The 12,221-nt window shown below is 46.7% G+C and overlaps 2 protein-coding genes across 5 annotated transcripts; one reads left to right on the top strand and one right to left on the bottom strand.

Moving 5' to 3' along the window:
- The first annotated feature begins 1,828 nt into the window (after positions 1 to 1,828).
- Positions 1,829 to 8,631, top strand: TUBB1 (tubulin beta 1 class VI). 4 transcript variants are annotated; one of them, XM_087749763.1, is made up of 4 exons: positions 1,829 to 2,095; positions 6,007 to 6,115; positions 6,308 to 6,418; positions 6,550 to 8,631. In XM_087749763.1, the coding sequence occupies exons 1-4, from the start codon at positions 2,087 to 2,089 to the stop codon at positions 7,620 to 7,622; spliced, it is 1,302 nt and encodes a 433-aa protein (XP_087605889.1). In that variant the 5' UTR covers positions 1,829 to 2,086; the 3' UTR covers positions 7,623 to 8,631. The 4 variants fall into 4 exon arrangements, with proteins under 4 accessions (XP_087605889.1, XP_087605890.1, XP_087605891.1 ...); XM_087749764.1 differs by lacking the exon at positions 1,829 to 2,095 and adding an exon at positions 2,102 to 3,125; XM_087749765.1 differs by lacking the exon at positions 1,829 to 2,095 and adding an exon at positions 2,102 to 3,102.
- A 2,337-nt stretch (positions 8,632 to 10,968) lies between these two features.
- Positions 10,969 to 12,206, bottom strand: ATP5F1E (ATP synthase F1 subunit epsilon). The gene is made up of 3 exons (XM_009461574.2): positions 12,048 to 12,206; positions 11,735 to 11,861; positions 10,969 to 11,112 (listed from the first exon to the last, which is right to left on the bottom strand). Exons 1-2 carry the CDS (start codon positions 12,077 to 12,079, stop codon positions 11,738 to 11,740), a joined length of 156 nt encoding a protein of 51 aa, XP_009459849.1. The 5' UTR covers positions 12,080 to 12,206; the 3' UTR covers positions 10,969 to 11,112; positions 11,735 to 11,737.
- Positions 12,207 to 12,221: the final 15 nt, after the last annotated feature.

Below are 12,221 nucleotides of genomic sequence, written 5' to 3' on the forward strand. Positions count from 1 at the left end.
GGGGCGGGGCGGGGCGGCGGAGCCTCCCGCGGCTGCCTGATGTCGCGTCTCTGTGTCCGGTGGAAGCTGGACTCAGTAGTGCCAAGTACAGCGTCTGCGTGGCGAGGTCCTTCCTAATGGTGTCTAATTAATTCCTTAGGGAACAAGGATCAAACGGAGCGGGGGACCCGGAATGGCCGCGTTCGCGCTCCCGGCCCTTGGGCCGTGGGGGCCGCGGCACCCACCCCGCGGGCAGCCGCCCCGCCGGGGCACGGCAGGGAAGGGAGGTGTCTGCTGGAGCCCCAGCTGAAGTCTCCATCTCACACGCTCAAAAATGAAAAAAATTTTGATCACATTCCCCCCCCCCCCCCCCCCCCGAAAGGAAAAGCAAAATCTATTAAAATATTGCGATGATTCAATACAAGCAGTTGCTGCCCGCACAGGGCCTGTGACAAGAGGGCTCGTACCCGGGACTGCCGCAGGCCCTGCGTGGCTGGGTTACAGGTTTCTTTACCTTTGGCCTAACACATCAGCATTGTGTGAGACTTCGCCCAGCGACTGCGTGATTGCATAGAGCAGGCAGGCTGGTTGTTTTGTTTGGTTGGGGTTTTTTTGCTAGTCCTAAGTTTTGAATTTCTCAAGCCCTTTTATGCTAGAATTTACAAGGGAATACAGGCCTGTGTCTATTTTTTAGGCTATTCTTTAGGGTTCCGGACGTTTGAAGATTCCTTATTAGCTGCTACAAGATTTAGTCAATAGTAAAAATAGTTTTCTAATTTTCCTGCAGAAGGTTTACGTATCCATGTGAGTCTCTTTTATCTTTTTTTTTTTTTTAAGTATCTGTTCCAGTCTCTTTTCTATATGTTGGCTAAAGCTTTCACGTTTGGTAAAACCTCAGCCCTTGTAGCGTCTCTTCCTTAGCTCTCAGCACTTATTAGAAAAGACATGAGGTTTATTAGCTCCACATTATGAACAGAGAAACCGAGGCACAGAGAACCAATGCCAACAAAAGGAAGAGCAGAGCAAGGACCCGGCCTGGCTGCTCTGCAGGTGGCCTTTTTGGCAATTCATCCCATGATCCAAAACCAGCAGCAACTGCGGTTGTGGCAAGGGGGCCCACTAAGGGCCCTACCCAGCACGTGAATTCACGTGCTGCAAGCCCCAGGTTTTTGCCTGGTCATAGATCTGCAGTGTGGGGAAGGTAACAAACTGCTCGGTTATCCACTTCGATTGTACCAAAACCTATTTGTTTAAACACACGGGCTCGTTACGCTGATGGTGACTTAAGGGAGTCCTGCCTTATTTCCTTCGGACTGCGTGCCAGACGGAGGCAGTCTTTAAATAGCTTTTCTTACTAACTGAAATGAAAATGTGAAGTAGGGAGTCTTTATTGCCTGTTGAATGCAACGTTTTTGGTAGCATTCCTAAGGACGATGCAGGTAGCCCAGATTAGCTGAGACTAGCATCCGCTCATCTGGTAGCCATTCACAGGTCTCTTTAAAATTATCTGGTGGCCTGTAGCCAGGCTTATCTCACACTGAATAGGCTTTCTTCTCAACAATCTTCTCTGCTACTGTGAAAAGCTAGTTCCTCCCAAGCAAACCATATTAAAAAAAAAAATACCCCAGAATGCCTCCCTGCACCATATGCGTATTTGGTGCTGGTGGGTACTGTGGTGGCATTAGAAAAAAACCAAACCAACCAAGAAAAACAGAAACAAACAAACAAACAAAACAGTAACAAAAAAAACCCTGGCGTGTTTGTGGTCTTAGCTTACGCCCATCGCCAGGGCTTTGGTATCTAGGGCCCACTCCGAAGGCGATGGCAGCAGTGGGCAGCCTGATAACAGGCACCGCGGGACAGGCTGGTGAGAGCTCTGCCCGGCGGCGGGCTGCTCCTCAGCTCCGCCGTGCCAAAAGGCCCTGGAAGCCAGCCCTGCCGCCACCGTCCCCTCGTCCTCTGGTGACGCTCGCGCCGCTAATCTGCAGTAGCACATGGTCGGTGGCTGTGCCTGGGGAGCGCGCTCGGGCAGTTCACAGGCTTGAGGTTTCGCAGAGCTGAGGAGCGCCAGGCCTGCAAACAAAATCTACAGAGAAACAGGCTTTTCATGGCCCAGGTTTGGTGTGAAGACAGACGGGGAGGTTCACAGACGTGCAGTTGGGGAGGAGAGGGAGAAGAGGCACAAGCCCACCTCTGTTTCACAAAGCGCCTCGGGTGCTTTGTGTCCTGTGCCATAATCTTTAAGACGCTATAAGGAAGTGCTTCAGAGGAGGCACATGATTCCGGGGAGCTACTTTTAGCAAGAGAAAAACCAATGTGAAGTGATTGCATGTTTCTTTCACTTCCTTTTTTTTTTTTTTTTTCTTTGCTTGTGAGATGCTCTCAGTGCGTATATTTATTGCTGAAATTATTTTGCCAATTTTTTGGATGGTGAATTAGCGTCTTCAGCCTCTTCGTAAGTTGTGGCTGTTGTAGATTAATACATTGCGTATTTTAAGCAGTATTTATTTAGTGTCAGTAGCTCTCTGACACATTGTGTCCATGCAGCTCCCGTTCAGAACGCAGCAATTGAATATACAACTCGGAAGCGCTCTATTACTTTTAGCTAAGCATAGTTGGAGAAAACAAATATGGAATGCACATGAATAAAATTAAATTTTATTACCAAATTACCAAACCAAATAACCTTCCCAGAGTTTTGTCTTAAGAAAGTGTAGAAGATACCCAATGCCTTTGTAGAAAATAGCTAGAACGTGGAAGTGGAACATAACTGTTACGTTGTCTTGCTGAGTAAACTAAACTGTTCAGAGAATACTTATTTTTTGGAAAATGATATAACTGTTGCGTTTTAAGGAAGCAAAATTAATCTACCTGAATTTTAAGTCTTGCTTTTATTGCTCCCGACTGAGGACAGCTCATGGCTTGGCAGAGCGTTTGCTAGCTGCTTTTTTTGCAATGCACTTCTGGTGCTAAACTTTGTCTTAAGAGCAGTTGTCTGTTCCTCCATTGGCTGGTGGAAGAAGTGGAAGTCATCTGTGGTGGGGAAGTCTGGGATAAGCTGATTTTTCTTCTGGAACAATATGGAAGCTCAGAGATTCCTTATCTCCAGCAACCCATGAAGTGGTAAAGTAGTTACTTTCAATGAGGCAAGTCCTTCCACTGTCGTCTTTTTATACAAAATAATTTAAGGTGCTTTCCTAATTATAGTTCATTTTCCTGTCCTTAAAAGGAACACTTGCAAAGCACTGATAGTCGTCTGACATGTAATAAAACTACTACAAGCTTCCAGAAGACAGTCCGTTCTGGGTTTCTGTTGCTGAGTGATATTAGCCCTGTTTATCAGCAGGCAACAGACTGGGTCGTGTTTTGCTCAGCCTTGCATTGTTTCCTTTAATGCAGCGAAACATTTCACACAGTCAACATTACAGTTAACTTCAGCCGAACTGGGTTTTCACCTCTAGCATTTTCCTGGCAAGTTCTGAAATGCTACATCTCAGATATAAGAAAATAAGAAATATAAGAAATACCGTATTTCTTAATGGCAGGAAAGGAAGAGAGAGAAAGAAAGAGAGGGAGAGCATCTGTGCCAGTTAGTCACAAGTCGATTCAGATTTTAGATTGGCTGAAATCGATGGTTTCTTATTAAGTGTTTAAGGAACATATATCACCGAGAGTGCAGTGTTATATTTATGTTTTACAAAGTATTTTTTTTTGTTACTGATCCTGTCCCCCTCCTTCATGCGGTTAGGCACTGAGAATGACGCTTATTAGTGAACTGCAAGTTTGCCTGGCAGTGCGCTGAATGTTGTGATTACAGGAGGCTACTGCTCAAAGCTGTTATCATCTTTATTATGGATGTTATCCTGTATGACTGATATGATGTTAAAATTCAAATTATGTGGCAGAAGCACATGTACTTAATAAATTAAGATCACTCACTTCTGGCTATAATGTCTATATGTGCATATATATTTGTATATATATTATGTATAAAATAATGAAACATGAATACAATGTGCACAGCTATTCATGAATCACACTGTTTGCTGCCCAGAGAACTGGAATTAATTGTAAAGGGATGCGTGTGACAGTTTTCTTTTCCAAGCCACTCAGTAATGTACCTGTGCTCTTGTGCCCTGTACACAGGCAGGGAATAGGCACTTTGCCTCCTTGTGAAATGCTTTGATGAGCAGCCGAGTTACTGGCTACTCCCCTTGCTGGCTGGGTGACCGTCCCAGTAGTATAAAAAGGCCCCTTGGGGCGGTCTGTGCTGGGCGTAGCTGATACAGCAGCAGAAAGAGGGCTTGTTCTGGGGACTGCAGCCAGAAAACCTGTGTTAGGTTGTAGCCACCAACAGGTCTAAGCTACGCAAAATGCGTGAAATTGTGCATCTTCAGATTGGCCAGTGTGGGAACCAAATTGGAGCTAAGGTAAGGTCTCTTTTCAATATTGGTCGTTAGTAGTAAGTGCTATCAGTGGTAGCAGGTCAAACGTCATTAACGGATGGGGACTTTTGGGGGGAATAATTACTTTGTTCACGCAATGGTAGGATGCATGGCACGCTAGCGAATGTGAGCATTTTGATGTGAAAGTCGTAAGATGGGCTTGCTCCTCGTGCGAAGGTTAATGCTAAGATTGTCAAAGAATGAAACATCTGCAAGAGCTACGGCACAGTGATTCTGTTAAGTGCTCCAGAACATCCCGCTGGGACTGACATTCCCGGGGCACTACACTAGTCTGCAAAATACTGGGACAAGGGAAGGAGCCGGTAATTCCAGGGTTGCAAAGTTGTGATGCCAGTGCTTTAGTTCAGCCATACGGCAGTAACTCCGCCACGTTATAATCATTACTATGGGACTGTATCAGTCAACAGAATGACCTGTGCTATCAGTGACCAGTTCGGTTTTTCCAAGAGTGGCACAAAGTGCAGTTAAGGATTCTGCCTAACTGGCCTCCGGCGAGAGGCAGTCATGTTCAGTTGTAGGGTTCAAATACTGGCATGCTGTTACTTAGAAGTCGCTCATTGCCGACTTTGTGTGCTAGGAGAAAAAAAAGACCCAAACATTGCTTTTTGCTGTGTGATGCCTATCTTTTTTTTTTTTTTTTTAATTGATTAGTAGGAAGTTGTCAAAAAAAAGTATCTGGGTTAATTTGGATCTGGGAGGTCTTTGAGGACACATGGTAACCGAAGAATTGTTGTTGTGTTCTTCGTCCATTCCTTGCTCCCACAAATCTCACCTTGATTCCTTTCATTGGAACATGAAGCTGTGGATGGCCAGGGAATGTCATGTTAGACCCAGTGTGATAGTTGAAAGGTCTCTATTTTTTCTGTTTGTCTAATAAGACCCGTAGACAAGCGCACACACGCGCTAAACCACCATGCACATGTTGGCAATGGTGTATTTGTACACTCAAAATGAGACTGGATGCTAAACCAGAAGACCTTTAAAATTAAAATAGCCTGGTCATTATAGCAGGTGGGTGTGTCTACATTAACACTGCTGTGGCTGCTGCCTAGATAAGAGCCCCAGTACAAGACATCCATATGAATGTCAAGATAGGACATTTAGGACCAACATCTGTTTGTGGAAAGCATTGCTCGCATACAAATTTGTCGGAGCCAGCTTTGCCATGCCACAGTCCCATTTGTGCATGACAGGCCTCAACGCAACCCTCCCCAATCCACCCCCTGCCCCGACTTTTTTGTTAAGCTCATACCAACCAGCACCTGTGTTATTTAAACTAATATAAATTTTCCTTTGCTATAGAGGGAACAAATTGAGGGTCTCCACCTGTTAGTGCATGGGTGATAGCTGAGCAGCATAAATGGTCTACTAAACTTTTCCCTTGAACTTATTTGGGGAGGGGGGAGAGGAGGATCCCCGCTCTGATCTAATACGTAAATGGCAAAACATCCCCCGCTCCAGGCACGGTTCCCACTTTATGTGCCATCAGGCATGAGCACAGCAGAGCTGATGCTGAACACATCATGCTGGGGAAAAAAATGTTTGTGAACCTCTTTTTCAGTTCTGGGAGGTGATAAGTGATGAACATGGGATCGACATCGCTGGAAACTACCGGGGAGATGCATCGCTGCAGCTTGAGCGAATTAACGTGTACTTCAACGAGGCTTACTGTAAGTGCTCCGCACTGTTAGAGTGTTGGTAGAGCAATTTGCAGAGCCAACATGAAGGTTAAAATAACTACTTTAAAAAAAATAATATATCCCCAAATCACTGTAGGTGGGTTGGATTTTTCAGAGTAGATGATAAGCCTGTCTCTTTGACTTCTAACAGTAACTGTTCGCATTCATTTTCTTTTGTCCTAGCCCATAAATACGTGCCCCGTTCTATCTTGGTGGACCTGGAACCTGGTACGATGGACAGTGTACGGTCTAGCAAAATAGGCCCACTCTTTCGACCTGACAATTTTATTCATGGTATGTACAGCATGCTGTCAGCAAACTAACTAGAGTCAACTGTCCCAAAATGGCCTTTTAACTCCCATCTTTGTAGCCTTTAAAAATTCTCGTTAACTTTGTGGCTGTTCTTTCTGTAATTCTGTTTACAGGTAATTCAGGCGCTGGAAACAACTGGGCCAAGGGCCATTACACAGAAGGCGCTGAACTGATTGAAAACGTCATGGATGTGGTCAGGAATGAGTGTGAGAGCTGTGACTGTCTTCAGGGATTCCAGCTCATCCATTCGCTTGGAGGTGGTACAGGCTCAGGTATGGGCACGCTCCTCATCAACAAAATCAGAGAAGAATATCCCGACAGGATTATGAACACTTTCAGTGTTGTGCCTTCACCCAAAGTATCCGACACGGTCGTAGAGCCGTATAATGCCATCCTCTCCATCCATCAACTAATAGAGAATACAGATGAAACCTTTTGCATTGACAATGAAGCTCTATATGATATATGTTTTAGAACTTTAAAGCTCACCAATCCCACCTATGGTGACCTCAACCACTTAGTGTCCCTAACAATGAGCGGTGTCACAACCTCACTCCGTTTTCCTGGTCAACTGAATGCAGATCTGAGGAAGCTGGCTGTTAACATGGTGCCCTTTCCTCGCCTGCATTTCTTTATGCCAGGCTTTGCTCCACTGACAGCTCGAGGTAGCCAACAGTACAGAGCCCTCTCAGTGCCAGAGCTTACTCAACAAATGTTTGACGCACGCAACATGATGGCAGCTTGCGACCCTCGTCGTGGACGTTACTTGACCGTGGCATGCATCTTCAGAGGCCGAATGTCTACCAGAGAAGTGGATGAGCAGTTGCTGGCTGTTCAGACCAAGAATAGCTCCTACTTTGTGGAGTGGATCCCTAATAATGTCAAAGTGGCTGTGTGTGACATACCGCCGCGAGGACTGAAGATGGCAGCTACCTTCATCGGCAATAACACAGCCATTCAGGAGCTCTTCATCAGGGTTTCTGAACAGTTCTCAGCTATGTTCAGAAGAAAAGCATTTCTCCATTGGTATACTGGTGAAGGTATGGATGAGATGGAGTTTTCTGAAGCAGAAGGTAACACCAATGACCTTGTGTCCGAGTACCAACAGTACCAGGATGCCACTGCAGATGTAGAGGAATATGAAGAGGTAGAAGTGGAAGCCAGCCCAGAAAAGGAAGCACCGTAAAGGCAATGGTAATATCAAAAAATTCTCCAAATAAGCCTATTGACGCTCACTAAAGAGAAAGCAGTAGCCATCATCTGCACACCAAAAATAACACCTTTCTTAAGAATTTTTTCTCTGCATCTGGCCAAAGTATATCCAATATTACAACACAATGCTTTTGAAATTAATAGCAGTTATGCTTTACTTTCCTAAACAACTGTTGACACTGAATCTCTCCCAAAAAAAGAGCAGCTATGAAGACAGAGTGTCTCATGTCTCAGAGGTCTTTTCCAAATGATTCTATGATTCTATTCCATAACAGCCTTTCTTGTAAATGTATTCACTTTTAGGATATTATCACCAGACATTGAATGTACTATGTAGCCTCTCTGTATCAGGATCATAAGCAACAGCAAAATATGCTGTCAACTCATCAAATTTATTTATTCTCAGGTGAACACAGGTCGTGTTTTCTTTGTGAACTTCTTACTGTTCTAGGAACACAGGCACCTCTGTAAGGCCTATACAGGCAGTATCTATTTTATTACACACCCCACAGACTGATCAAAATCTGCAGGCACGTTCAGTTCCTTAAGTTGCGAGGGGAGGGGAAAAAACATGGGGCAAAAGACTGAATACGTATATTCCTTTTTTTAAAGTAAGTACTTTAATAGTTCTATCGCATTGCTGGCTTATATTATTGCAGAGCTTGTATTCATTGTCATTGTGTGCTTTGTTTCTATTTCAAACTATAGACTGAGTTATATTAGCGTACAAAGTTGTCAAAATTGTGTAAAAGTTTTGGTGTGGTATTTTTTTTCCCATGTGCTAACTACTGTAAATTTTCTTCTTATCATTCAGTACAGCAAAATGGATGGAATGGTTTGCAGATATAAGTTCAATGGCAATCATTAAATCAAAAACATAGCTTTGCTTCAGGAAAAAAGTTTCTTGCCATTCACAGCCATCTACTTAAGACTGTATTTATAATATTATTTAAAATAAAAATTATATACCGTTCTATAAAATACTTTCATACTTGAAACATTTGATAGACAAAAATCATAGTTTATTCCTATAAGGACTAACTTCAGATTACATGAAAAAATTGAGCTTGTTTTATTATGCTCTTAGAAGAGAGAGTTTATTATACTGTCAAGAAAGCAATGCCTCATGTTTGAGCCAACAGCAGAAGTGTCTGGACGAACACAAACCTGAGGCCAATGCTGTAAGCATGCTGGAGTCCTTCCTGGGCGGTGGGACAGCATTAGACTCGCTGTGAAGACTCGCAGCAGCAGGAACATGCAAACAGTTCCCCCAACCCGATACAGCTGAAAGTACGACTTCCCCTGCCCCGGCCAAGAGCTGGTGGACAAACAGGACAACCAGGGGATCGGGCCAGTCGGCAGGGGTTTATTAGAGGCAGGTCCTGCTCGGCTAACCTGATCTCCTCCTATGACAAGGTGACCCGCTTGGTGGGTGAGGGGAAGGCTGTGGATGTTGTCTACCTGGGCTTTAGTCAGGCCTTTGACACCGTTTCCCACAGCATTCTCTGGGAGAAGCTGGCTGCTCATGGCTTGGACAGGCGTACGCTTCGCTGGGTAAAAAACCGGCTGGATGGCCGGGCCCAGAGAGTGGTGGTGAACGGAGTTAACTCCAGCTGGCGATCGGTCACGAGCGGTGCTCCCCAGGGCTCAGTACTGGGGCCGGTTCTGTTTAATGTCTTTATCAATGATCTGGATGAGGGGATGGAGGGCACCCTCAGTCAGTTTGCAGATGACACCAAGCTGGGTGGGAGCATCGATCTGCTGGAGGGCAGGAAGGCCCTGCAGAGGGACCTGGCCAGGCTGGGTCGATGGGCCCGGGCCAACTGTGTGAGGGTCAGCAAGGCTCAGTGCCGGTCCTGCACTTGGGTCACAGCAACCCCAGGCACTGCTACAGGCTGGGGGAGGAGTGGCTGGAGAGCTGCCTGGGGGAAAAGGACGTGGGGGTGTTGGTCGACAGCCACCTGAATATAAGCCAGCAGTGTGCCCAGGTGGCCAAGAGGGCCAATGGCATCCTGGCTTGCATCAGGAATAGTGTGGCCAGCAGGACTAGGGAAGCGATTGTCCCCCTGTACTCAGGACTGGTGAGGCCGCCCCTCAAATCCTGTGCTCAGCATTGGGCCCCTCACCCCACGAAGGCCATGGAGGGGCTGGAGCGTGGCCAGAGCAGGGCAGCGAGGCTGGGGCAGGGGCTGGAGCCCAAGGCTGGGGAGGAGCGGCTGGGGGAGCTGGGGGTGCTCAGCCTGGAGAAGAGGAGGCTGAGGGGAGCCCTCATCGCTCTCTGCAACTGCCTAAAAGGAGGCTGGAGCCAGGGGGGTGTGTGGTGTCAGTCTCTTCTCCCCAGTAACAAGCAATGGGATGAGAGGGAACGGCCTCAAGCTGCGCCAGGGGAGGTTTAGGTCGGATATTGGGAAAAATTTCTTCACTGAAAGAAGTCAGGCCCTGGCCCAGGCTGCCCAGGGCAGGGGCTGAGTCCCCATCCCTGGGGGTATTGAAAAGCCAGGTAGACGTGGTGCTTAGGGATGTGGTTTAGTGGTGGACTTGGCAGTGCTGGGTTACCGGTTGGACTCGGTGATCTTACAGGTCTTTTCCAACTTAAACGATTCTAATGGAGTGTCACCCTCGTCCTACTGTTCCCCAGTGAACGCGTGTCCCTCTCCCTCCCAGTAAAGTGACAAAGTGATAACAAGGACAACCACGAGCTGAGTGATCAGGGTACAGCCCGGGGGTTTCTGCGCCTCCTTCCCCACCTCGTAGATGAAGGCAGGTCGCCAGCTCCCGCTCACTGCTCAGGGTTCCAGACAGCTTCGGAGATGGGATCCCGTGCAGCACAGCCACGGCGAAACATCCTGCTTCCAGTTCAGTCTCAACGCTAAGCCTCATCGAACGGATTTGCACTCAGTTAGTTTTGTTCTAAGCACAAATGGAAGATGGACACCACAACAACAGAGAATTTTAAAGCCAACAGCGTTATCATCACTTCCAGCAGAGAGAACTGACAGAGGTATTTTTAATTATTGAAATCATATGCCTATATTCTCTGTTGACATAGGTTCTTGTGAAGAAAACTTTTTCCAAAGTAATCATTAATCATTGAAATGAAGTAGGCAGAAAAGTTCTAAATAAATGTCTTACTCATTGATGTACCTCAAATATCAGCATGAAATCCAACAAGAAATTTGCCTTAAAAATAAACATATGTTGCCACTGAATGGTAGACTGTGATAAAAACAGGCTTCTATTTTAACACAAATGGAAGATAAATGTCTCTGCAAAATGGAGTACTTTTTGTTTCAAGACGAACAACACTTTCCACACATTCATTTGTTTAACAGAAATTACATTTATTAGCATGCTGATTTACATAGAGGCAAGTTTTACAGTTAACGTGATGACATACTGCAGAGTCTTGAGCTTGCCTACAGCTTTGTAGTTTGCTGTTAACAGTATTCACCACAGATCAGCTCCTATGAGAGATTTAAAGTACAAGTTATTCGATTCAAGAATATGTACAAGGTATGCTTCAAACAAAAGGTAACAATATTTAATCTCAGATCAGGAATAGAAGCTGTTCTACTTAGAATAGAAGAGATTTCAGCTGCTCGTGATGTATGCGATGTCACGAATACAGGTACAAGCGGCATCTGTCTTTCACAGACAGCAGATAACCCTTACACGACTAAGTCTGCTGATCAGGGGAAACAGTAGGCTTCATAAAGTAAGAGACAGGAAACCTATGAACACCACTGCAGAAACTCAGCTGTTTTGCAGAAGTCCATAACAACTTTGACCAAACCCCAAATTGTCCAAAGCAGTGCTTGATGGAGAAAGCACCTCATTTTGCCGAGCTGATGAGATCACGCAGTTCCCTATCCCACACGCAATCGGGATGCGGACACATCCGCACACAGATGCGCCAAACCAGTGGGGGATCCGTTCCAGTTTCACGCACGAAGATCAGAGCCGATTTTCCACATACAGCACGAAATGAGCCACGCAGACCGCCACTAACCCGGCTCATACTGGGAAACCAACACCCGTCGTACAAAAAGCTGCAATACGGCACCCCGGCCCATCCCCTCTACTTACATTTTATTCCTTCTTGGGTTTCACGGTTTTCACAGTGGCCATCGCCGCCCTCTCTGCCTCTGCTTTGTACTGAGGCTTCATGGCTGCTCTAACAACCTGGGCGCAGATCTGGGAGTAGCGGATGTAACTGAAGACAGGAGAGAAAAGGGGGGAGAAAACGCGGGTGAGAATCAAACACCTCCCCAAGGCTCATCCACCCCCTCCGGAGGCGCGGCTGTGACCCCGCCAGCCCTCCCTGCCAGGCCCTCGCCTCCGGCCGTTACAGCTATCGCAGGGAAGTCGCGAGAGGAGCCCCGCGGCGCCAGGCGGGTACCTGAGCCCGGCCTGCCGCCAGTACGCCACCATGGCTGCGGGCTGCGGCTGCGGGGAGAGCGGGGCGAAGGGGCGGCTCGGCACCGGCAAGGTCAGCGCCCGCCGGAACGGGAAAGACCGCAGCGCTGCGCCCGAGCCAATCAACGAGCAGGAACGATCCCTCCGCCAATCGGAG

Source organism: Nipponia nippon, unplaced genomic scaffold, assembly GCF_047370975.1.
Source record: "Nipponia nippon isolate SJK-2023a ecotype South Korea unplaced genomic scaffold, ASM4737097v1 scaffold_13, whole genome shotgun sequence".
NCBI lineage: Eukaryota > Metazoa > Chordata > Aves > Pelecaniformes > Threskiornithidae > Nipponia > Nipponia nippon.